General features: G+C 38.2%; 1 protein-coding gene across 5 annotated transcripts in view; it reads right to left on the bottom strand.

Annotated features, from left to right (window-relative positions):
- BTBD10 (BTB domain containing 10) overlaps positions 1-25,192 on the bottom strand; it is a 30,232-nt gene that overhangs the window by 2,703 nt on the left and 2,337 nt on the right. Inside the window, exons 2-7 of one of the 5 annotated variants that reach the window (XM_065839830.1) lie at positions 20,179-20,337; positions 7,100-7,293; positions 6,131-6,410; positions 3,799-3,901; positions 3,190-3,310; positions 1,278-1,475 (exon numbers count right to left, since the gene is read on the bottom strand). In XM_065839830.1, coding sequence (XP_065695902.1) covers positions 1,278-1,475; positions 3,190-3,310; positions 3,799-3,901; positions 6,131-6,410; positions 7,100-7,293; positions 20,179-20,279 — 997 coding nt within the window. In that variant the 5' untranslated portion in view covers positions 20,280-20,337. Of the gene's footprint in view, positions 1-1,277; positions 1,476-3,189; positions 3,311-3,798; positions 3,902-6,130; positions 6,411-7,099; positions 7,294-13,024; positions 13,410-20,178; positions 20,352-25,192 lie in introns of those variants that run through there. The other 4 variants (XM_065839831.2, XM_071808883.1, XM_065839829.2 and 1 more) reach the window with 4 other exon arrangements.

Here is a 25,192-nt window from a genome sequence, read left to right as displayed (position 1 = left end):
TATTTCTATTTCGGAATAGGAACAGAGACTCAAGAACTCTTGAAAAAAAAAAAAAATGGCCTGAAGACATTCTGAAATGGGCTGGTTGCACATCTTTTCCTGTATCAATTTGTTTTATACAATTCAGATGTTTTTTGTTTGATTTAGGAAAACTGACAGAGCAAATCACATTATATACTCCCAATACCATATCCATAAAAAAGATATCCCATTTTTTTTTCCCTTTTTGATGGAATTCCTGCAGACTTCAAAAATACCTTCTCTTATTCTGCTTGCCATTATAGAGATCTGAAAATCACTTTCAGAAACCCCAGACTTGTGAAGCAGAACAAGAGGGACACCTCTGAAATGTAGATTATAACACCTTAAAATAAGGAGCCGGGGCCATCAATCCCATACAGCTGTAGGGATCCAAATCTACTGTTCATGAGAAGTATAAATGTAAAAGGCAAGTGTGTGTCTAATTACTGAGAATAAGGGTTATTTTTAATTGACATCTTTGAGACATAAAGACCCTAGAAACACGAGCTAATAGTGTTACTCCATTAGAACAGCTATGTTTCACCTTTATTCACATCAAACCTCCCTTCTTTAGGAAGAGCTGCAGCTTTGTTTCCTCTAAAACTATAAGGTTTGGTTTTGTTGGCTTTGAGTTTTTTTTAAACAAACTGTAATACTTTGAAGAGACTTCTAAGAGGATTTTTATACTACTGGAGTACAAAGAGTATCTCAAGCTCTCACATGCCTCCACAAAACTCTGAGTTTCAGGTTTTCACACTAAAGGACCATTTTCGGCTCCAAGGACAGCACTGATGCAGGGAAGGGCGCTCCATTCACAGGTGCTTTAACTCATCTATACACCAAACTGCTCAACTTCCAAAATGCTAACAGATGCTTTATTTCCCAAAAAAAACCTCCTAGCTGTTCTCCCACAGTAAACACGACTCCTATCAATTTTTCTCATTAAGCTCTTTCTAAAAAAGTATTTCCTTCCACCTCATTGACTGACAATACCTTAATAATAAAAAATAGCTTCTCTTTTTAATTAGATTTTAACATAACGTGGAACATATACTTCTGTGAAGCATAATATTAAGCAGAACTACCAAAACTAAGTGGGTTTTATTTGGGGTTTTTTTTGGTTGGTTGGTTGCATTTTTTGTGAGGCATTAGGGATGCTATAAAGACTTTGCTAAAAGAACCTGCGTACAAAAAAGCATTAAATCAGCACATTTACTGCTACCTCTGCTTGGTGGAAACAATGACAATAAACTTACTTTGTGAATACTCCTCCCCCATTTGTGGAGGATACTCTTCATCCCAGTCAACAACATCATCATCTGTCAGCACAACAATGTGGCACTCCCTCTCCCCACTTTGGGCACTGGCTACCATTAACGGGAGAATCATTTCTTCCAGATAAAACTCAAATTGTTTGCGAGCACCATCATTTGACAACTCATGCATGAGAGCACCTGAAACAAAATTACAAGTACAGGTAAACTTGAAAGCTTGTGTCGTCGTTTTGTTAAAAAACAAGTTTCTCTTTTAGTGAATTTGCCTGTCAGCTAAAGCCTTTGTATTAGCTGCATTTTCCTGGAGAACCAGATACATGTTTTGGTAAACCTAGCAATGGAATGTAAACTTATTGATAAGCATGGATGGACATCTCGCAAGAGGGGCAACGAGAAACTGGTGACCGAGAGACTGACCAATGGTGTATAACATTCCATTCACGTGAATACTTCATATAAAAGTGGGAGATCACGAGGATCTCATCCTCTTTTTGCCCTTTTCCTTCTCTTTTTCCTCATGGCTCACATTAGGAGAGGACCTTGCCAGTTGTCCCTGTGAACTGAGGCCTAGTGAGAGACTGAATCCAGCTCTGGTTGGCTGCAGAGTCCAATCCAGGACTTTGGGTGCTGGCTCTGCAGTTGCTGAGACTTACAAGATTTGTTTTGTATATTTTGTATTATTTTCTCTATTCTTATTAGTAGCATTAGTAAAACATCTTTAATTTTTCCAACTCTCTTCTCTCTGTCCTTTCCCTCCCGATCGCCTGTCCTGAGTGGGAAGGGGGGAGAGGGAGGGGCAAAAGGGGGAAATGGGGGGGAGAGGAGGTTAACAATACATCTGCCAGGGTTTGATTGTCACCCCGCAATCTTAACTCTCAACAGCTTGCTACAAAGGGCAGGAATAAGAAACACATTGGTTCTGTTTATTTTGTAATACTTACTACAGACAATTATAAAGACAATCTGTTATTCTGTGTAAGATCAGAACTTGAATGCTTACTAGAAGTTAAAACTAATAGGACTGTCCTGCAGGTATTAACATAATGTTAGGCAGACAAAGGAGTGACTTTGAAGAGATCTCCTTCATGTTTTACCACTACTAAACATGGGCTTATTGTCTGTAAGACTCCTCTGGGGATTCCTAAAAGAAACATTATTTAAGCCAGTTGGTGAAAGAGCAGAGCACGCAACCCACTTTTCGTAAGCAGCAGCTTAAAAACAAAGCCTCTCAAAACCCTCCCAGCACGAGCTGCTAAATCCGTGCGCTAAGGACAAAGCGCAGCGGGAGTGTGACTCAGCAGGCGCAGGTCACGGCGCTGCTGGGGATGGTGCAGGTGCCCCGTGCAGATCTCGCAGCTGGAACGCCACAGCCTCACCCCACCAAGGGACCATAAGAACCAAAGACGCATGCCAGGTCATTTAAACATTGGCCAAAACTTGGTCTGTGCTCAGGGGAGGAATGAGTTGAATAGATGGTACACACTGGGGACAACAAGGCACCATACCCCAGCAGCAAGGCTGTGCTGCTTTTGCTGGCAACATGAAGAGTTGAATAAATTATCCTCCCTGGCCTCTGCAAAAAAGACAACACTTAATGCTACTGTATCTGCACTGAAAATGCATCAATAGAGCTTAAGTATTCCACAGAGCTGGCCACAGCAGAAAAACATCCAAATATCAATTACTGAAACACCAGAAACATTGTTTTTCCAAAAGGCGCATATCCATTGTCTTTGGGGCTCTATTACCTAAGAAATAGAAAATATTTTGCTCATGTAGTGTCAGCCATGTTCCTTACCTCAATAAAGGACAAAATTTGGAATTGACGCCCCCCCATATATTTGTTTGAGCTGGTCTGTATAATTCAAAATATTTTAATAAATTTGGTACTTACTGAGATCTCTGCATTTAATAGTACTATATTCAAAAGAGATACAGAGATAGTCACAGGCTTCTCTCAATTCAGGAATAGATATCCCATCAGGACAGCGTATGACTCCAGTCTTGTAGTAATCCTACAGTAAAGCAGCAAACAAGAAACACAATGCACTTCAACATTCACCAACAGAAACATTTCAACATTTCATTTATGATGCTTTCTCCACAAGCTAAGTCCCTAAAACATAAAAGAGCAACATACGTAAAACTTTGTGAATTTTATTGTCCTCAAATTGATCAATTTTCTGAGTTGCTTTCAGAGCAGTGAGCTCTGGTTAAAAATGTTATTTAAGCAACAACTATTAATACAGATCATTTTGGTGTGTGAATACTGTCTTTTATTAATATCTCACCGAGCTTTTGCTACTCTGATTATGCTGACAAAGCAGTATGGCAGCTCTATTTCTTTGTGTAGGTATGAAATACATAAAGGGCAATACAGAGAACAACACAGAGGAACAGTATTTATTCCATCCACCAAGTCCAGATATGCAAGTAAGGCTGAATCAAGAAGTTACGCCTCGCATAGTGCTTGTCCTCACAGTACTTGCTCCTGAAAACTCACCAGAATAGCACGAAACACAGTGGAACCAATTCCTTCAGCAACTTCATACTCTCCTTTTTCATTAGGACGTGTAAAGTTATGTTCTCTGCCTGATCCAAACATCCTGCTCAAGAATAACAGTAATTTGGTTAGAATTCAGTACTACAATATTTTTCTATAAATCCAAAAAGTAAAATGTCCAAAATTGTACTGAAAATGTGGGGGAAAAAAACAGTATTCTATCTCATATATATGCATACTGTTCAGTTTATGTTTAGCAAGACTACTGGAAAATACAAAGCAGCGTAGTATAACTCAATAACAATTTGCCAATATCCTTTGATCAAAACAAAAGTTAGGCCATTTCCTGCCAGTGCCAAAGGTGGGGGGGAACCCCAAACAAGTTATCTTTGGCATTTGTGGTGTCACGTAGCAGGAGAACAGGTTTGGTTGTGGAATTAGCATTATGTAAACACATTTGAGGTAGTTTGAGAAACAGAACTTAGTGTACATGCAACTCACCTCAATTTCATTTAAAAGATTTAGTTAATTCCAAAGTTAAAATCCCACTCTGATAGAAGATACCCATACTTAAGAGTAGCATGTACAGCCTGTATTTCTCCACCAGGATGCAAGGAAAGTGAGACTAGAGAAAACTACAAGTCCCAAACAGCATCTGACTTTTTAAAATACACCTCTGATAGGGAATTACACCCTGCGCTTACAAAAAGCATCGCCATCTACTCTTCGTTTTGTTTACAAATATTCCGCAATGGGAAAGCTTTGCCTGCATATCCGCAACTCAAAGAAATGGTTGGTGTGCTGTGTGCATTTATAATGGAGAACCAAATTACTTTTTGCACTTAGTGATTTGAGATGTGTTTTCTGACCACTCTTCAAGACAAGAAATAATATTTAGGAGAAAGGCAGCCTAACAGTATATAGACATATAGCCTCAAGATAAATAATGCATTCTTATTATAGTTACTTTTACCTCCCAGAACATACTAGCTAAGCTGTTCATGTTCAGTGTCCTGTGAACTGACATTGGAAGAAAGTGGGTTTATAAATAACTTGCCTTTCAGAGCACTATTTCTGTATCTTTATTAACCTACTTTCCAATTAGCCTAAGATAAAATAAGCTTGTTCCTTGAACCAGTCCCAAAGGGACAATAACTCAGCAACACACGCACACAAAATCTAGTGCATGAGCCAGCACCACTTACTCTGAGGCTGGCCACAGAAAAAGAAAACATTTCACTGCATAACTTCACACTGATACACTCCGTGTTTGTTAGTCTGGATATTTGCATGTATTATACACATACAAATGGCTTACATTGATGTTTTAATACTATTAATTATTATTTGTTTCCCCTTATGGTTTACACAGAGAAGAATTTTGTTTTCTCTGTAACTCTTTCCAGACTTGTCAGAAAATAAGGAACCAGGGTCCTACTCATCCCACACAGTGGTGACTTAAAGCAGAAATTGTTTTATCATATTTACTACCTGCGTTTTGGCAAACAGCTTTACGTATATTTAAAACACTATTATATTCTTATGGGCTCAGAAACAGCCACATTTCGATGAAAAAGCCCAATCTAAAGTGGCACAGATATAAACTTCTCTTTCTTGCTGCAAGTTTGCAAGTGCTCTCTACATTTGGACAAAGCAAAACCAGTCCATATTTGAGAAAGTAAAGTACAGGGTCTTTTCCCACCAAGTAAACATGTTACATATATTGCTCCTTAGAGTTTCTACAGAAAATATTATACACATATTGTGGACTTTCATTCTATAGACCATTTTGAGTGTTGTCTCTTTGCTGAGAGGCTCTGATCTGTTATATTAACTGTCTATTTGATATTTCTCTGTCCAAAAAGCATTTCAGCAGACAAATGTGCTGAGCTTGAGTGTTGTCAGGGTAGAGACATTAAGAAAAATAAGGTACTTCAAGGTTTTCCTCCTTGCTATTTTGAAAGACAATATCTATACTCGCTACTCTGTTTTATGAAGCAACTAGCTTTACAAACAAGAGGTGGAATGAGGCAGATTGAATACAGAAGCAATACCCAGCAAGACAGAGGGAAATGAGTACATCATGAAATGTTAGCTTACTTACAAACTCTTTTGTCTCTAGGTAATAGACACCTATTGGCATCTCTGACAAATACAGAGGAGAACTTACATCTGATTTTTTTACTTAGAGACCTTTGCAAACTGATAATATTAAACATTAGCAGATCAGCTGTAGGAATATGAGTTTAACAGCTATTTAAACAGTTTTACTGTCTACAAAACATTTATGGCTCTCTTCTACAGTTACAGATTAAGGGAAAAAAATACAAACCTGCCCAACATTGTATTAGGTTGTGCGGTAAAGATAGAAGGATCTACAACAAATCTGGTGTTGTCCACTATGAGTGTTACTCGTTCAGAAGTTCTTACATTCCGAGCTCCCTCTTTTTCATATACAAACACCATTTCCCCACCAGCCTTGCAGCTCCCATCTGAACTTGACTGGCTGCTGTTCCTGCTGCTGTTCCCCATGCTAACAACGGAACCGTTAGGGGAAGTCTTCTGAGGACGGGGGCTGCTTGGTCGAGATGAACTGTGATCCTTTTCTCGATCTTGTGGATCAAGAAGATCAGTGGAGACAAGGTGGAAGGAAAAAAACAGGAAATGAAATTACAGATTTACATGAGCTCTAAGCAGGTAATGTCTTTCCAGGCATAAAACATGGCAACTTGATAAGTACAAATTCTTTCAATTAAGTCTATTCTATGTAAAGAAACCTTAAAAAAAATAACTGTCCATATACAAGATCCTGAAGTTTTCTTCCACTTAGACATCAAAGCCACCTCACCTCCCCAAAGCCTTTACAAGAAAAACTTAGCATTCTAGAACTGAAAAAGCAACTCAACATAACATAGAAGCTGTGCATCGCAGTCTGTGTTCAGTGCTGTAGTTCCAAGAAACAAACCAAGTTTTGTTGCTTAAAAAAAGGAGAAGCATTTCCTATACTTCTAAGTACCTAAACCCTAACAAGTAAAGGGGAAGTGTTCTGTCAATTATCTTCTTAGAAATATTAGATTGTTCTTGTGATTTGAACTAAATAGGAGTATCATGTAGGAACACACACTGCAAACTGAAGAAAATGTTATGACCTTTTTTGACAAAAAGGGTACTCGAAACCCAGGGCACATGTAAGAAATCTGGATGTTGTGGCATCAAATAATGCTTTTTATTGTGTTCTTCTAACAAAATAGTAACTAAGTTTAAGAATTTTGATCCTGAAATGCTATAGATCTGAACACACCAGAATGATACTGTCTTGTTGGTGAAGTAACATTCCTGATGCATGGAGTGAGCTGAGATTCTGCTCTTTCATGGGACGAGTCACGAGATCTGTCACTTGATCTGCGTCTGTCCCTCGATCTCTCATGTCCACCACTTGCACCATGGAGGCTCATTTTTGTGTAGTCTATTCCTTTAGCAATACGAGACGAGGTGCTGGAAACAGAAATGAGAGAAAGGTTCAGCATTTCAATATTTCAGAAACATTATACATTTACATTTTAAAGGCATTCCCACTCCATGTACATGTTTTGAAGATTAATACTATCCACCTCCATTTTCTTTCTAGTACTCATGTTTATATCTACAAGCATGAACAATGATTTGGAACACTAAGCAGACAGCAAGAGTTACCTGTTTATTGCTGTGTGATCTACAGAGACACTGCCTGATCAGTTGAGCCTGCCTGGCAACCTGTATTCACTGAAATCCTTTCCAGAACAGGTAAGTCAAATACAACTGAGTATTTTATTTTCTTACTATTAAATTAAATGTTCTCATCAAACCACAAAATGAAAAGTTAGGAGTCATTTTTTCCAATGCAATCTGTCTTGGAAAACCCTTCTCAGAGCACAGGCTTCTAGTACTGACTGCTTTTTTTGCAACTTGCCCTTTACAAAGGTGGTCAGCCTTAAACTAGTTGATCCATCAAGACACACCAGCCAAAGGTTTATTTCTGCATATTCCTTTTTAAATTTTCGGTTCCTCTTAGAAGGAACAGTAGTAAGCCACCACAACCCAAACAGCAAACATATGAACTCTATTATTAAAGCCAACACCTACAGCACTGTCAGTAACAAGTAGGACATTTGTGCTAAACTAGCAAAATTTAATGTAACAGTAAAATATTTTTAGGCTGTGATTAAGTTATGTTATATTCCTTAAATTAAGATACTGGTTACATTTTACAATTAATTATTAAACCTACCAACAAAACCAGTCAGTTTCAAAATCCAGTACTCTCAGAAACAACCAAAAAATTAAGTATCAACTTGCAACAGCTATTGTTGAATTTCACCAAAAATACTTACATCTTTTATTTGCACTCTTTCAACCAGCAAATTTTATATCAGGACAGCACAGGCATACCTGTGTCCTCGTACACCACTGGAATCCCTAAATCAGTTTCTCTGCTATTTGCCTTTGAATTGTGGGCATGACAACACTTCTTATTTACGGGTTTAAGTGAAGAACTTTGCAAAAGCCTCAAGTACAGGATAAGCGAGACAGATGTCTGCACAGCTCCAAGGTCTCAGAGACAAAGAAGGGTCACAATTTCCCACAGGAGCCTCAAAGCCCCACTTGCTCACAGCCTACAAATCCCACAACTTTTACCAAGGGACCTTAAATGTGTCTGCTAGGAATGTCATAGGATTCGAGAACAAAGAGGTAAGAATAATGACCTAGCTAAGAAAAGCAGAACAAATTTTAGAAGTATGAACTGTACAAGCAAGTTGAGTACAATGTCCTCTTTTTAAGCTGCTTAGAAGTAATGACCAAAAAAAAGACTATTAAAAAACTGCACACCTAGAATGATGTGTTCCAGTTCAGGTTTCACACGAAGAAGAGCTTAAATCAGAACAAAATGGTTATGATAGATCCAACACAGTTTATATTGGCACAAAATGAGTATTAGCACAAAGCAAAGAATAAGAAATACACCTCTCAGCTAAGGGACACGAGCTTCTCCCCACCCCTTTTGAATGAGGGAAGATCTCTTCTCTGATAAAGCAGAAGTTTGGTGCAGAGATAATCTACTGCAATACTGTTTCCTGCCAAGCTTAAAATATGCTGCAATAAGACATGCACCTTCAGGATGTGAAGTCAGCCAAAGGCCTATTGAATAAGGTGAAAGAACTGCAAGCCTTGCTTATGGCTGGAAATGCTCCGATTTACACGCCAAGAATAAAGATGATCCAACCACTTTCATTAAAAGGAAACAGAATTTTCCTCAGGGCTTCTGATGCGATTCTGAAAACATTAAGCTATCTAGTATTTCAGCATAGCTAACATGTCTCCTTATTTTATTTCTCAGAGAAAGGTAAATTCTGTATAACAAAAGTGAAACGTGCAAAAATTTGCAAGAGAGAGATCTGCAAACCTTTCTTTCAAGAACATCAACAATTTAAGAAAATCTTTGCACCTTTTCTTCCCTATCTATATATGCATACAAAACATAACTATTTTAATAGATACAAAATATGCCCACAAATTATCAGGAATGTAGATGACAGTCTATAAATAAAATCTAACTTGAAACCAAAGTCTAACCCTTGTTTATACATGATACTCATTACTACCAACAGCTAAACTTCAAGAAATGGTCAAACTTTAAAGAAAAAAGAAAAAAATAATCTCTGTATCTCATCTGTGCATTTATATTTGCACACCATAGTATAACCAACTATCCCACGAAGGGGGTGGGAGGGTGGGGGTTGAATGTGTGGAGTGCTCAAACACATACACAGTAATCCTGTGACAAAATATCTCAGCAAATCCTAATAGAGCCTCATGTGATCAGGCCTCTGTTAAAGCAGCACTTTGATCCTAGCCCTGATAATATTGGTAACCATGCTGTGAGAAACCAGAGTTCTGCAGGTGCCACATTTTATAGTATCAAAATGTATGACTCACTATTTCTCAGCAGCTAAAGTGCTCTAATTGCTTTAAATAAGGGAGACGCACTAGAAAATGAAACTGAACCACTGTAAGGATATGCAGGCTTATCACGCATTTTGGCAGAGCAGATATGATTTACCCTTTAACAGAGAAGGCAATTAAAATACGATTCTTAATCCAGAAAACCACCTGAAGCCACAGTGATTCAGAGCTCACATTGAAGCAGGGCAAACCCTAGTTAATAATCTCTTAGTGGGAATTGAGAAAAACAGGTGCTACAGGAAGTGACACTGACTCAGCTGTCATCACGCTTCCTCCTTAGTCACAGCTGAATTAAGGACTGAACACCCTGGGCACAACTGTTTCAGCCATCCCTTCCCAGTATGGAACTGGGGCTACGCCTGGGAGGAGAGAGGCAGAGCAGCTTAACCTGCCTCCTGCTCCAGCCACCCAGCCATGAGCCGTCCGTCCAGCACACCGCGCTGTGACACAGGCACAGGCCGCCAGCCAGAGAAGGACAGGATCCTTAAATATTAAAATCAATTGCTTCTGAAACAGATCAGTAAACAATTTCAAAGAGCTGGTCGAACTGCAGCTGCCCACACCATTAATCTGTTCAGCTTCTATGTTGTACTTTCCTCCTTTTAATGTCCAGATTAATACTAAATGTGAGACTGGCATGTTACCTATTAGCCAGAAGATGCAAGATGCAAGCCAAAAATTGCAAGACTTATGAGAATTCAAGCAATTTGGCTTGAGACAGCACCATCTGAATCATGAATCTTCACTCATCTTAATAACAGCTATCTAAAATGTCAATCTCTCATCACTGTTGAGTCACAGTACACAAAAAAACCCCTAAAATTATTTCTTCGATCTGTTTGATATATACTTGATAAAACCTAAAGTTCCAGTTGTTCGACAGCACATGTACTCGGATAAGCACTACCACTGAAATACAACGTTGCTCTACAAAAAACAAGACGACTCAAATGAGTTTGAACAAAGAGAAAATGAAGAGATGGAATCTAGCAAGTCAAAAGAGACAGCCACTTACTTCACTGTGTCACTGTGCTACTCTATCATTTATTCTGAAAAATGAAATACATCTGCAGCCAGTACATATGAAAGAAGACCCATGGCTTATATTTTCATGTAAAGAGGCTTTAGAAGTGCAAGTGTTCAAAAATTGAAGACATCAGAGCCACCAAACAATTTTGATTTTTTTTTTTTTGATAGAAGAACTTGTCAATATTATCATTTTTTCTGCCCCTAACAATGCAAACACCCTTGGCCCCATACCAGCAAAGTAAAACCTGTTAGGAGTTACTTTATTTAATGCTTTACTAAGACCAAAACATTGACTCTCTCCTCTCTTTATAGTTTTAAAACACTGATTTCTTAAGTTGCTAACTAAGACATGGCAGTGGCTTTTGTTCAAGCAGTCCTAATGTTTGTAGAAAATCAAATTTTCACTCCAAACCTGTCCTTAGTGATGCAGGCAAGCCAAACTGGCATTCGCTAGGGATTTCCACAGTTGTGTCAACACAGCTGCCTGCACTGATGGAAAAGTGACCGACAAAAGCAGAGCTGCCCTATTTGCAAGAACAGGCAAACCGTTCAGAAGTATCGTGGTTGAAAGAAACATTATGCAGGCCAGATAAAACACCAGGACTTCTCAAGCAGCAGTGAACCGTTGATAATTAAAAGTGCCAGGAAGCCACTGGTCTCATGTGGCACTTGGCTGCCATACTATATTAATCTGTAATTTCAGTCTGCAACAATCAATAGTGTTCTGCACAGTGCATCACTTTGAGCCTCCAAGAAAGTCATTATAGTTTCAGATCTCTGAGAAGAAGTATTTGAAATGCCAACTTTCAATTAATTTCCCAGCCGACGACCACTAGCTTCACACTGTGACTTAGAAACCACGGGCAATGGCTGAGGCACAACACCAGCCTATAAGCAAGATTTTCTCCTGCGTGCTTAATAACACTGCACTTAATTTATTACTGTAAGAGAGAAGACAACCCCAACATTTTAAACCCACAGTGTCATTTCCTCATTCACTGAAGCTGGAGAAAAACAAAGATACGTAGACCATCTAGTACGCAGAAGTTTATAAAGGAAAGATAAAAGGGTCTTGCTTTATCAATTACTTTCCTCTGGGGACAAGGGGAGAAAACAAAAAAAAAAAAAACAAAACAAACACACCCAACCCTATGAATTATTGGTATATTTAGACAATCTTCACAAATTCAGTTTTCCTTGGCTCCAAAGAAATGTCGGGACACCGGCACTGCACCCATTCAAGAACTTCAAGTCAGTGATAGAGTTTATTCTCCTCCTTAGTCAAGGATCAAGGAAGCTCTGTCTTTGTCTAGGGAATAGGCATTTTCTTTAAAAGCAGCCGCCTCACAAACAAAACCAAATAAGCTCAAGGCTTTATTTAAGCAAACCTATTTAATATGATGTAGAGGAGGTAAAAGCACCATTGAAATGTCACGCTTGTCATACTGGTATGCCTCCTATTTTTGCAGTAAGAAAAGAGCTGGTTTTAAAAAATGTAAATGTTTTTCATTTTAATGATGCTTTGGAGTCATCTGTGGAAGGAGAGCTTCAGTTTGTCTTTATACATAACATATTGCTCTGAATATATTACTAATGATTAAAAGAATTCATTAAACTGAATTAATTCTACTGCCAAAACAATCAGCATGTATTCCAACACAAAAACTTCATGTGCATCCTACTAAATAGTGCCAATAAACATGCCTGTTTTATAAAACAGGCTCTTGTCTACACAGAATTATGATGCTAACAAATATACTTACTACCCCAAAAACCACCCTAAAACCTTATCTAAACAAAAAGGATGCAGCAGTGGGATATTAATCAGGATTTTTACCCTTTTTTTTCGTCCCTTTATCTTCTAAAACTTATATTCTGTAACTCTTCTTAAAATACAAACTTAGATCAAATCCTTTCCTAGGACAATTTACATAATCAAGACTTGTAGAATAGATCTATACAGCTTTATACACTAAGTTAAAGATATAATGCTATAAGGCTTTAGAAGAAGAGAAATCTGTCCTGCTTGTACTGCTAGGACTTACACAATGACAATGCTTATGCCCCTCTTCCTCCCCCTGAAGTCTGTTCTTTGTCAGCAGACATTTCAATTGACCAGTGCACACAAAGGACAGTACTTTTCCTCATTCTTCTCCTGAATAATGCCCACAGATTATTCCTGTTAATGGATACCCACCTTCCTCTTGTATCTATCAGGGAGGAAACACAAAAGCACGAAAATAATTTCGAAATCGGAGCACAAAGGAATTCTGTTCCTTCCAAGAAGGCTGCTTTGAAAGCCAGATCAGCATCTTTTGGCATTACTTGTTAAGTTAAGCATATTTGATATTTCCATCATTTCTTCAGCAGTTCACCACACCATCAGCAAGCTTTACTTTTTCCTCCATCATCTTCCCCTCAAGGATAAGAGATTGTAGCTCTACAGTCCATTAAGTGTTCAAAGACGCAAAACCCCTCCAGATACTAATTCAATTCCATTTCTCACAGTCACTGACTCAGCCATGCGTAGTGCAATCCTGACGTCTGACCTGGCAGGCTCCTGTCAGCTGGATTCATTCCTCGCCGTCTCCCCATCTCCGAGCAGCCATTGGGCACAGCGACTGACAGGCAGGGTGGGGAGCGGGCGAGCGGAGAGCCGCTCGGTTCCGTGCCAACTACCATCTGCCAAGCTATTTCTAGTCCTGCCAGCTTGTCGGGTTTCAGCACACAAACGCCACATCTGAAAAGGTTATTGCTAACTTTCTCTTGTCACATCTCTCGTTTGTGCTCCTGATCATTCGAGATAGACAGATCCACACAAGTTTGTTCCTGTGAAGTCATCCTGGATTAATATTAAAAATTAATTCACCTTTTGCTGAGTTCATAAGCTGGTACAGCAATAGCCTTTTCAGAATAAGGTGGTACAGCCTTCATATTTTTAACTACCAACACCCCCTTCTCCAGCAAGTCTAAGCCGGGAAAAATTTACTACATTTTGTGACAATCTAAATATTAGTACATAATTACACTAATCACTGTGTTTACTGATCAGAAATCAGTTCACCAAGTCCCGATGTAGCGCATCTTCACATCAATAGGTCGTCTAATGCTAGACAACCAGTCAAGCCCACCATGCACAGAAAGCCACAAAGAAAATTAATACGCGTCAGGATAACATTTTCTAAAGGATTTTTCTTTGGGAGAAGATAAGCAAACATTATACTACAGCTGTTTTTAAATCATTCTTTTTAAAAGAATGAATGCTGTTGTAAGAAGCTACAATACACCAGATGAATTTTTTAAAGCAAGTCTTACGACAAATAAAAATCAAGGTATCATAAGAGGTAGGGTGGAAATTAAACTATAACGAAAGTTGAAGCAATAACGGCAACTGTTCAGCAAAAGACTGCTGTTATAAAGAAGAAGTTAGTAAATAAAACAAGAGACTTGAGATTAGACAGGCAGGAGAGCACTGGCATTCTAGACTGAGTAGTCAGCTCTTCAGACACGGAAGGAAAATTTCTGCTCACAAGATTTCAATTATCTGAACCAGTTAATTTTCTCCTGTTTTTAGGGCCCTGTGAGGGTTCACACAACCACCCTCCCCATGCCTCAAGGGTAACCATCAGAGTCTTGTAAGCCTTTTCTTCCCTTCAAAATAAGCCATGGAAGACATGGCTATAATAATCAGTACAGAAAGGACACTGGAAAAACCTCCTGTCTCAAGCATTTTTTTTGCCTCCAATAGAAGAGTCCCCAGCAGCAGCTGAAGTGTGAGAGCACCCAGTTTCTTTCAGCACTGGTTGCCTGTACAGGGTCTTTTCTCCATAGCAGAATGAGCAGGTTTTGTTCTCCTTCACTCCTATTTCAGGTGGAAATAACATGCCATGGATGGATCGGTTCCTGATTCCCACAAAGCTTCTCCTCCGGCCAGGATGTGCATTCATGAAAATCTCGTAGAAGCCTGGTCCAGCAGTCACGCTTAACTCGGGGCCTAACCTCCGGTAAGGAAGCCCTCAGAAAGAATTCTCTTTGCTTAATTTGGGGAATGCTGCAGGATCTTCCCTCAGCTCAACACAGCAACTATGTGAACACTTTCCTCCTTCAAAATTCTTAAATATCAACATAATTTTGGTCTCCAGTGGGCTCTCTCACGCATGAGTAATATATTTTGAAACAATTCAGTTCTATTTCAGGAAGGGAAAAAACCAAAATCTCACGGGTGTTCAGTTGTTGAAGAGATGTTTCAAGCAGCAAGGAATTAACCTTTAGGTGGGTACACATTTACACCTTATTACTTCTGTCAAACTACCCAAATACACAACTTCCATAAAAGCACACTGAATGCCTTTATTTAGATACCAATTCCTTCTCCATTTTCAAAATGGGATGTTAGGTAAAAATCAAAGATCGAGAAACTCAGAAGCATATTCTCCTTGGAACTGGAAAGTACCTCCATCTATTAAAAACCAGTTTCAGAAGTTCAAAAGAACTGGGTGTAAACACTTAGTGAACCTGTACCTAGCCATTATCATTTCTACTCTCAGAGCAGAAAGGAGCAGACAGCAATGCATAAAAGACTGGTCCATAAGGATTCTAGGACATAACAGTTCTGAGCGTAATAGCTTCACCTCTAAAGTGCTTTGTATTTTAATTTAAAGTCAAGGTCTGCTCAAGTTTTCCATGATGTCAAAGTCCACCACAAGTAATACCTGATGATACTTGGAAAAGGTCATTCACATGCTGGAGAAGTTCAAGAGGATTTAGTGTGTGCTTCTGCACACAAAGTCACTGAGGCTTCCTTCTCAGCAGAGAGTGTTCACAAGCTGCTATTTCAGAAATGAAGGATGTCAAAAATGAAGGAAGAAAAAGAAAAACCACAACCACACCGCAACTGCTTAAGACCACTCACTATACCTTAGAAACGTTACAAAAGATTGGCAGACTGGTGTTTTTGAAAGCCATCACTGAGTGCAGCCCATTTTTCAAGATTCCAAGAACCAGCCCATCTCAGTTTCTTCTGAGGGCTTTACATCCTGGTGCCAATAAAATCTAGATGAAGAGATCTTGATCTGCCTATACCACATGGCAATCAAGAGCAGGCATGTTTGCAGTTAACTTAGAGCAGATGATGTACGGTAATTCACAGACTATGACCTGATCTTGTGATGAAAATAGGCCTAATTATTTTCATGTCATACACTGTGTAGGTCTGTTTCATCCTATAAAATGTTCAACTGCAAAAATCCAGTTTACTAGAAATAAAACCCATCCTGCAGTGAAAAACAGATTATACATTCTGATATCATCCCAAAGATGAGAAAATGACCCTTCTGGGGATGCTTCGTGTATTTACAAAATGCTGAGGCAAGTGGCACATTCATTCACAACCCATGAATGCATCCTTCCAGCATGCAAAAATAATATTAGCGGAAAAAAGCCTCAGCATTCAGCATCCGCACAATAACTTGGCACATATGGAAAATTTTTCAAAGTGGTGGAAGATTTTTCAAAGATGCAAGAGGTTCAAGAGTCATGACAACCGAATCACAGCACAGCCACATTTTGTTCATTAATGCAGTACAGCAGGCAGCACTTTGAATCTAACACCATCTAAATAGAATGAACAAACAAAGAACTATCAATGGGACTAAAACAGAAGCAGATTTAGAAAATTAAATCCAGGACAAATCTTCAGGAAGAGGCAAATTTAAGCCACAGATTTTTCCCTGCAACTCCAGAGAAAGCACTTAATACAACAGAATTAGAACTGAAGTCTTCCAACAATACTAAAAACTACAGCACTACAGAGAAATTACATGTGGGAAGGTAATAACAAATGAGGAATTTAATAGAAAATACATAACAGCAATGCTTAATAATGAAAAGATTAATTCAGAGACTATTTACTTGAACGTTACCACCATAGTCAACACATGGCTCCTGAAAGTTTTCTTCCATCTTATTCAGGTACTTAAATAAAAAGCATCTCAAAGATTTTTGCAATAGCTTGGACAAACAAGACAGTTTGTAGCATTAGTTACAGTCAGCTCTAACACCACATAATTTCAACCTGTCAAACACTTTAGATTTTTACCCGGGATCATTTGCATTCTAGGTTTTGTCCTTATTTTCTGAATATCTCCCTTCTGAATTTTCCATTACATTGCCCATCTGAGAACAAGTAAGAAAGAGAGTAAATGGTACAGCTTGCCAGAGGTTTCAAAAATTGGAGACTCACCAAACTAGAAAAAGATACAATGCTAACCTGTCTTAACTGTTCGATATGTGCATCCCCCTTGGCTAGTTTTGCCACACGTCCTTTACTTCAAACAGCCACCACAGCGAGGGGAGCCCAGTCCCGTGGCTATCCTTGCTGCCATAAACCTTACACACAGGACAGCTCAAAGTCCTAGATTATGTTTTCTATGAGTCTAGAAAATTATCTAAGCTATTTTAAGAATGTTAAGGCTTGAGGATTAAACGCTCCACAGCACCAAGCGACAAGCTAAGTATCTATCTTAAACATTACTCCCCTGTTGAGATTTATTTTAAAGTTCTGATTTCACCATTATACTTTCAAACCTGAAGTTTTTTTTCTTATCTTAACAAGGTATATTATGAAAGTGCAAGACAAATAAGACTGAAGTGCTCAAACCTCTTAAAAAAGCAGTTCCCTTCGAGTTATGTCATCAAAACTCATGTCTCTCAAAGGATTTTTCCCCTCACAATGCATTTTTCACAGAGGTTTTCACTTTTCTGGAGAAAAAGTGTCAATGAAATAAAAAATTGTAGTAATACATCTAAATTCAGCCACCCAAAATCCAGTTATTTTGTTTAGGCTTTTGAATAAAGTACACTATTTTCCAATAATCGCATTCTCTGAAGTAATCAAGTATCTCAAAGGAACAAGGTAACAAAATCTTTCTCCTTCATGTATTCCTTATTCTATTATGACCTCAAACTATTAGTTGGATTCTCATTCTCAAATACTTGCAAAATGGGTCTTCACTATTTGGGGGGAAAGAAACCCAAACAATATCAGATGTTAACTTGAATACTGTATCCCTACCATAAACATGAAAAGCTTTCATAAAATACTGTTCAGTATTTTATTGGGAACACAAATTGTGTTTTGCCAGAAATACGTCCAATTTCACTGCAATTATTTTAGAGGCATAGATATCATACCTTCTGATATGTGAACCTTGATTTCAGATTGTACAAAGTGATGAACAGCAGCCCTTCTGAAAGGCCTAGGCCATAGACTTTCTTGAGTTAGCTCCTATCTGCATCAAATAATCTTCTCATTTAAACATTTCCCCAAAACAGATAATCTGCAACAGACCACACATGGTAAGACACGTGGACTGTTTCTCTAGACTGGCTTTACCTGGCTTCAGCTTCCCAGATACTACACTTTATTACAAATGTGCCGGCTGACTAAAGTTCATCATGATAATGCTGATTCTGATCAAGATGTTGTTATTTAACCTTTGAGTCTTCCCTGTCTCAGAAGATATTTAGTAACTTCTATGGCTTCAGAATCCCCTCTAATCAAAATCTTCTGCTGAACCGCTGATACCAGCCTTACAGTAACTTCACTACACATTCAACAGCTGCATCCCTGGAAGAGTTTAAAAGACATACGGATGAGGTACTTAGGGACATAGTTTACTGCCAGAGTTACGTTATGGTTGGACTTAATGATCTTAAGGGCCTCTTCCAACCAAAATGATTCTATGATTAGCACTTTTGCCCGAATCATGTTAGTGGAGGCTTATGTTCAATTGCCTGCCCACAGAGGCAGTGTTCCTTACAGTGCCAACGCTACCAATGATCGTGCTGATGTAGCCTACAAAAACGGGCTGCATTTTTTGTTCCTAAATGCTTAACTTGGTATTTAGTTGAAGAAGGCATGGTTATTTATACCCAGTTTATCAAACTACTCAGATCACATGCTATTAACAAGTCCTTTTCAGTATTTAACACTCCCCATCATGGGTCATCTGCATCAATATCAATTTTAGGTTTTATTCCAGATCACCAGTCACAGGAGGCAGCACAGGACAAGAGATGAACCACATGAACTGGACTCAACAATGAATGACCCATTTACAATTACACTCCAAGACCTGGCAGCAAATAGCCCTCAATTCGCATATATTGCCCTGTTATATTTATATTGTTCATTTGCTGATACTCTGTCACATTTTTATCCTAAATAAGCAGCACAGATAAACCACTTACCAGACACCACCATCTTAAAAATATCAGCTGTATAAAGCTATATTCCATGAGCCTCTACTGACCAGCAGCACCAGCCACTCTCTTCAGTTCTGTGTTAATCACTCCATTATTCACATCACAGACAGCCCTATAATTACATGGGTCTCTCTGTGAGCCTTTTAATTATTGGTGCATTCTTTTTTCCTGCCCTTCTGGATGTCTCACCATTATCCAAGATTTAATGACAGGAAAATAACCCACAATATTAATTGCCCATAGGATACTTTGGGCAGCACTTGAGTCCAGTTTATCTAAATCTATGCAATAAAAATCTGAATTAAGTTGCTGTTATTGAATGTGGTCCTTAGCTTTTTTCCTACCATCTTGTAAGCAGGAAAGCTTAAATCACTAACAATTTTAGCTAGCTAACAGAGATGGTTTAGTTATATTTAGCACTTGTAAAAGGGCAAAGTACTTGGAAAATACACAGCTATTTGGATGCTTTTATGTATTTCCAGCAACGTGCTTCTTCACATACATTTCCTAGGTGACTAACTGCTTTGCTTAGTTTATTTTTGTACACTATATGCTGGAAAAACATTACCTTCATGATGTCTTCAAATTAAGAAGCATTTAAAAAAAAAAAAAACCCAAACATTGTTACAGTGAGGGATGCAGACAAAAGCAAAATCTGGCACACAGGTTTACAAAGAAAGTTGCATAGAGTGTGATACTTGCATGCAGGCAACTATTAGCACCATGAACAAGTTGCACATATTTTCTGTGCACTAATTAAACGAGTACCAACAACTGGAAAATGATGAATAGGAAGTAAAACCTAGTAAGCACCCCCCAAAAAAATCATATATTTAGCCACTCAACTGGTGTCTTGATATGTACACAAGGTATTTGGATTTTATAAAAAAAACCCTAAAATCTCACCCCTGGCAAGACAAATCTAAGCACAGGTTAGGGAAGCTGACAAATCAGTCAGGTTAGGAAATATCTTTGAAAAAGAACTACAAAATTTATGACAGGACTTGCCACAACCAGATACAGTAGCCTTTAGAATGGACTTTTCTTGTAGTTTTTGAGATGCAAAAGATGGTACATAGCACCTACCTTGAATGTTTACAAAGCTTACGAGGTCTATTATGCAATTTCCGATCCCAATTCTCTGGATCACTGGAGTTACTGTCATAAGGATGAGGCCGTCCTGCCATTCCACTGCCAGCTTCCTCACACTACTGCTCTGAAAAGCACACATGCAGCACTCTCAACCTACATTAAGAGAGCAGTGTTTACCTTAAAATAATGCCACACAGAAAAAAAGACATGCAGAATTTAGTGTTATTAGGTTGTTTTTTAAGTAAAGACTACAGAAAATAGGACATATTGAAGCACAACTTCTAAATTGCATGACAATTTTCTAGACATTTTGCTGATACCTGCACTAAAAAGATTATTTTTATAAGAACATGGGCAGACAAGTTCAATTCCGCCACAATTAATTTCACTGTGTCCAAACAGAAAAATCACTGGTTATAAAACACAAGGCAAACACATCATAATTTTCATTCAAATGGGTAAAGTTAATTAAAAAAAATCCCAACTGTAGAAGAGAGACCAACAGTTTTACAATTTGAATGCCTGCCCAAGAGGAAAACAGAATTAAGAATAACAAACAGTTATATCTGAGGCCTTACTCCAAAATGGAATCAACATCAATCCTTAGCAACACTCAATGCAGTCCAATTTCACAGACTTTTTTTTTTTACAGAAAATTCACAAAAATTTAACAGAAAAATAGACATTAGAAACCTACCCCTCCTTGACTGGGATCTGATTTTATGTTCAACTTCCACTAAAATTCACTCATAGATAAAATAACCTTGTGACTGTCAATAAAGACAGCAAACTTTAAAATCACTGGAATTCAAATCATACTTATAATTGACACTTGTATCAAGAGAGTTGTACCATTCAGAATGACCTGGTTACAAAAATAAAAAGTGAACAGCTGATGATTGTACAGCATCTGGAAAAAAACTGAATTACAGATAGATAAGCCTACTAAGTAATGGAAAGATAAGCCTACTGTGTTGCTCCAAATTTTTAAGCTAAATATTTTAGAAAAATCATATCCTACCCCCTTTATTATGTTCCCATTACATTCAACAAAACTTATCCTTTTTGGAAGTGAGTCCCAAAGGAATTGAGACTTCTTTAAAACAAGATAGCTTCTCAAATAAAAAGTCCCTCTAGTCATGGAAAATAGATAAATTTAGACTCTCTTAGCTAAATTTAGACACAAAAAAATTTTTATGACAGCGGAACAGTAGAGAACAAGCTTCTTAAAAACATCAGTTGCGAATTAGTTTTTTCCTGTTATGTTTTTATATAATTAAGCATACTTTGATTGGAAGACTTGTATGGTCAAATGTCCATACATAGTCATGAAAGAAAAACAAAACAAAACATTTTCTTTCAAATTACAGGAAATACTCGACTGTCTCATGAAAAAAAAAAGACAAAAAAGTTCAAATAAGCATTTCATTATGTATCACCTGGAAATTCAGGTTATGAAAGCACATTCAATGTGTGATGATACTACACAACATAGAAGGTTATAGGATTTACAGGCGTTTATCAGGCATGTTTAGATTGTTAACAAGGAGAAACCTACAACCTATTTCAGAACAGAAAATTATTACTAAGGAGAGAAGGGGAAGGAAGGCTGGTTTATAAATCCAGTTGTGAGTTACTTCAGCAGCATTCAGAACTTAGGTGTAATATGACACAGTATTTTCAGACACAAGCCATACAAAAACAAAGACATCTTTTATCCTGAATTGAAACAAAGTGTATTCATTAGATTGAGTCACTCCAGCAAGATACTCAGCGAGTCTTACTACTCATAGCAACAACATGGTTTAGAACAAAAAGCCAAGACCAGCAACCTCCCAGGAGAACATCACAGCTCCCATTCTGCAATCGCTCCCAGCTACTGATCACGGCAGGCTCCCGCTTCACCTCCCTTATTAGCAGAAACACCACAGTGACAGGTTCATTTAGCACCACACGTTTCTTCTCAAGCCTTTGTTTGTTTCCACAAATTCTCTGTTCCCTTTAAAACCATCTAACGGACTTATAAACACTTCATTCTCTCAGGTAAGGACTAAAGCAGGTGCCTTATCAGAAACAGGTTGTCATCCAGCAGCTAGTTCTTATTCTTTCCATTGAAGCAGGACATCAGTATTTGAATTTAGCTTTTGCACTAGAAAAACATGTAAGAGCAGCTGTTTTTACAAGAATGGCAGCTGAAAAGAATTTAAAATCACTTTCTTACATTGTCTCATGATCTCTGCCTTCTCCCTGTCTATCATTTAATGTGACAGATTCAACAGGAGCATATAGGTTCACACACACCTCAAAGAAAATATTTGTTTAAGTAAGATCAGTTCCTCTGCAGCTACAGGCTTAAGCCATCACAAAAAATGGATGACAGACACAAACAAATGGGACTGCTTCTCATGACCAACAGTATTCCTATAGCACTGAGGAACCCCAGCAGTGTCACTGAGGAGGCACCAGACGGGCACACGGCTCTGAACCTGAGCAGAATTATCAAAGCGTCCAAAGTCACATCTTGTGAAACGTCTAATCCAGTTCCGAGAACTTGTGAACCAGAAACAGTCTGCCCTCCATCCTCCGCTCAGTAACACTTCCCTAAGAAACAACTGGCTGTTTTCTTCTTGACCATTGTTGTTAGTACTTCTGCGCTGATTATATTAAAAAAAAAGGTGCTAATCAATTTCATTGCAGGTTTTAACACACCTGTAAGACCATAAATAATATTTCTGATGCTTTTCTCTATTGAGAATATAAATTTCCAATTAGCAAATGCTGTATAAATACTGTAAAGTAACTAACTAGTCTTCCTGATTGATTTTTAAACACTTCTGCGAATCCACTTTTTTCCTGCAATAGAACTGTGGTTCAAATGTTTCTATTTATTTATTTTGGTTTGGCATGGACTCACACTGTGGGCAATAAAGAAAACATCTTTCATGGAACTTCCTGGCCTTGCATATAGAACAAAAAGAATATAAGAGTACACATCCCCAAATACTATTCATTGTCTCCTGTGAAATCAAGGAACTGCACCTGAAATGTCAGTAAGAGCAAAAAGTCACTGGCAGCACATGAAATTAAAGGAAAAAAAAAAATCAAATCAAAATATTCTTTGTAGATCATAAGCCACTGTCATACTGGTCAAAATGACTGCCATTCTAATTTGCTAATAAGCACTTCCCCAGGTGTAAAATAAGACTTCTCACCCCTCTGTAGAAAGCTAATGCTCTAGAGAATTAGCACAGGGAATAACCATGTAAAATACAAAAATCAGGAAGCAGACTTTAATTTCCAAAGCTTTCAACACAGACAGCTAGAACACTTCAGATTTGCTAACATCAACGTGACGCCATAATCATTGCTAATTTATGGAAGTTGTAGGCTACTGAAATACAGAGGAATTGTAAAGACAGACACCCAGTGGATTTGGGAAGCCAACAGTCCATGTGATAGAGCCACCCCAGGCATTGCAAAATACAGCAATTAGTGTGTTTACACTACCTGAAGAGCTCATGAAAAGATGCATCATACACTAACTTGTGATACCTGTAGAACAAATTAGGTTAAATAATACTTAAAGCATATTCAGTTCTGTGCCACGACAAAATGTAATGCACAAAAGATGCACAGCAGATTAAACAAGATTTAGACAACATCAGATGCAGGATGGAAGTGGACACACACTTTTGAGAGATGCAGGACTTGCACTCTTCAAGGTATTGCAGGTGAGGAAAGAAGCGTTCTTTGGAAATCTTTCAGGAAAGAAGTAAAACCAACCTCAAACAATATCAATATGTTTCAAGCCAGCCAGTCATGCTATATTTATTGAGAATACTTGTAAGGCTGCAAAGCTCTCGAGTCTTACTAAAAAGATTATTAAAATCACCTGAAGTTTTGAGGTAGAGGCACAAGACGTCATCTTCTGGACACCAGCTCATGAGGTGGAACAAAGAACTGATTGCTCCAGCTGTCAGTACAGAAGACAATATGCAGATAACTAATACATGACACTTCAGGCAGCTAGTCAGCTTTAAGCCTTGGTCAGAAGCTTTTCCTAAAGCAGGACAGGTTTCAGAAGCTCATTGGCCCTAACCTGCTTCATCAGTGAAATACACTGTAAAGATGAACCAGGATAATCAGAAAGATCCAATAGGCAAGTAAACAGCTGGGACAAATCCTGGCATTAGTTGTGACAGAGAAACTGGAAGATTCAGATTATTTAGGCTTTCTGCAAGGGATGACAGTCTGCTGTTCGCTGCCTCTAGTCAAAGCACAAAAGCAGCAACAACGAAAACTAACTTAGAAGTAAGAACTACTGGGAATGCAAGCACAGTAACATTACATCCTAATTAGGAAATACAGTTCAAAGTACACATGCTCACAATGCAAACACCATATATCATGGAAATCCATACCTGCCAAGTGAGTTTCTTGCAAGCTAGTGCAGACATCAGCCACAAGTCAGCCACGTAAAGTAGTTTTATAAATTATCATCATTGAAATGTTATCAAACTGAAGCTGATTAAAGCATAGCTAAGAAACATCTTTTGCAATATGGTCTTGACATTAACATAGTAGGTCAGGACTGAAGCTTCTCTTAATGAGTAAGAAAGAAAATTAAAATTGAGCAGTCAAGTCACATGAAGCTGATGATATTCCTATTTCTATAGCACCATGAGCAACAGAGATCCAGTGACTATCTTGCAAGTTTTAACTTAACAATTCCTAAAAGGAATATGACAATAAAACACCTACCCAATATCAGAAGCCTAAAAAGCAAGAGGCAAGTGATTCTGAACTTGCCTTGTGTATTCAGATTCATTGTGTGAAATGAGCCCAGGTCTATCTGTGAGCAGCTCAGTGCATTGAGCAACTTCTCTCACACAAAAGCAGAGTTGTGGTTATCACTGCAGGAAAAAAGAAGCAGTAACTTCTTGTAGTTACTACCAGACCCATTCTGTGTGGCCCACCAACATAAAACAGAAAGTACACAGAGGTATGG

The sequence above is a fragment of the Patagioenas fasciata genome, chromosome 5 (genome assembly GCF_037038585.1).
Source record: "Patagioenas fasciata isolate bPatFas1 chromosome 5, bPatFas1.hap1, whole genome shotgun sequence".
NCBI classification, from domain to species: domain Eukaryota; kingdom Metazoa; phylum Chordata; class Aves; order Columbiformes; family Columbidae; genus Patagioenas; species Patagioenas fasciata.
Note: the sequence above shows the minus strand (reverse complement) of the source record. Positions and strands in the feature narration are given on the sequence as shown.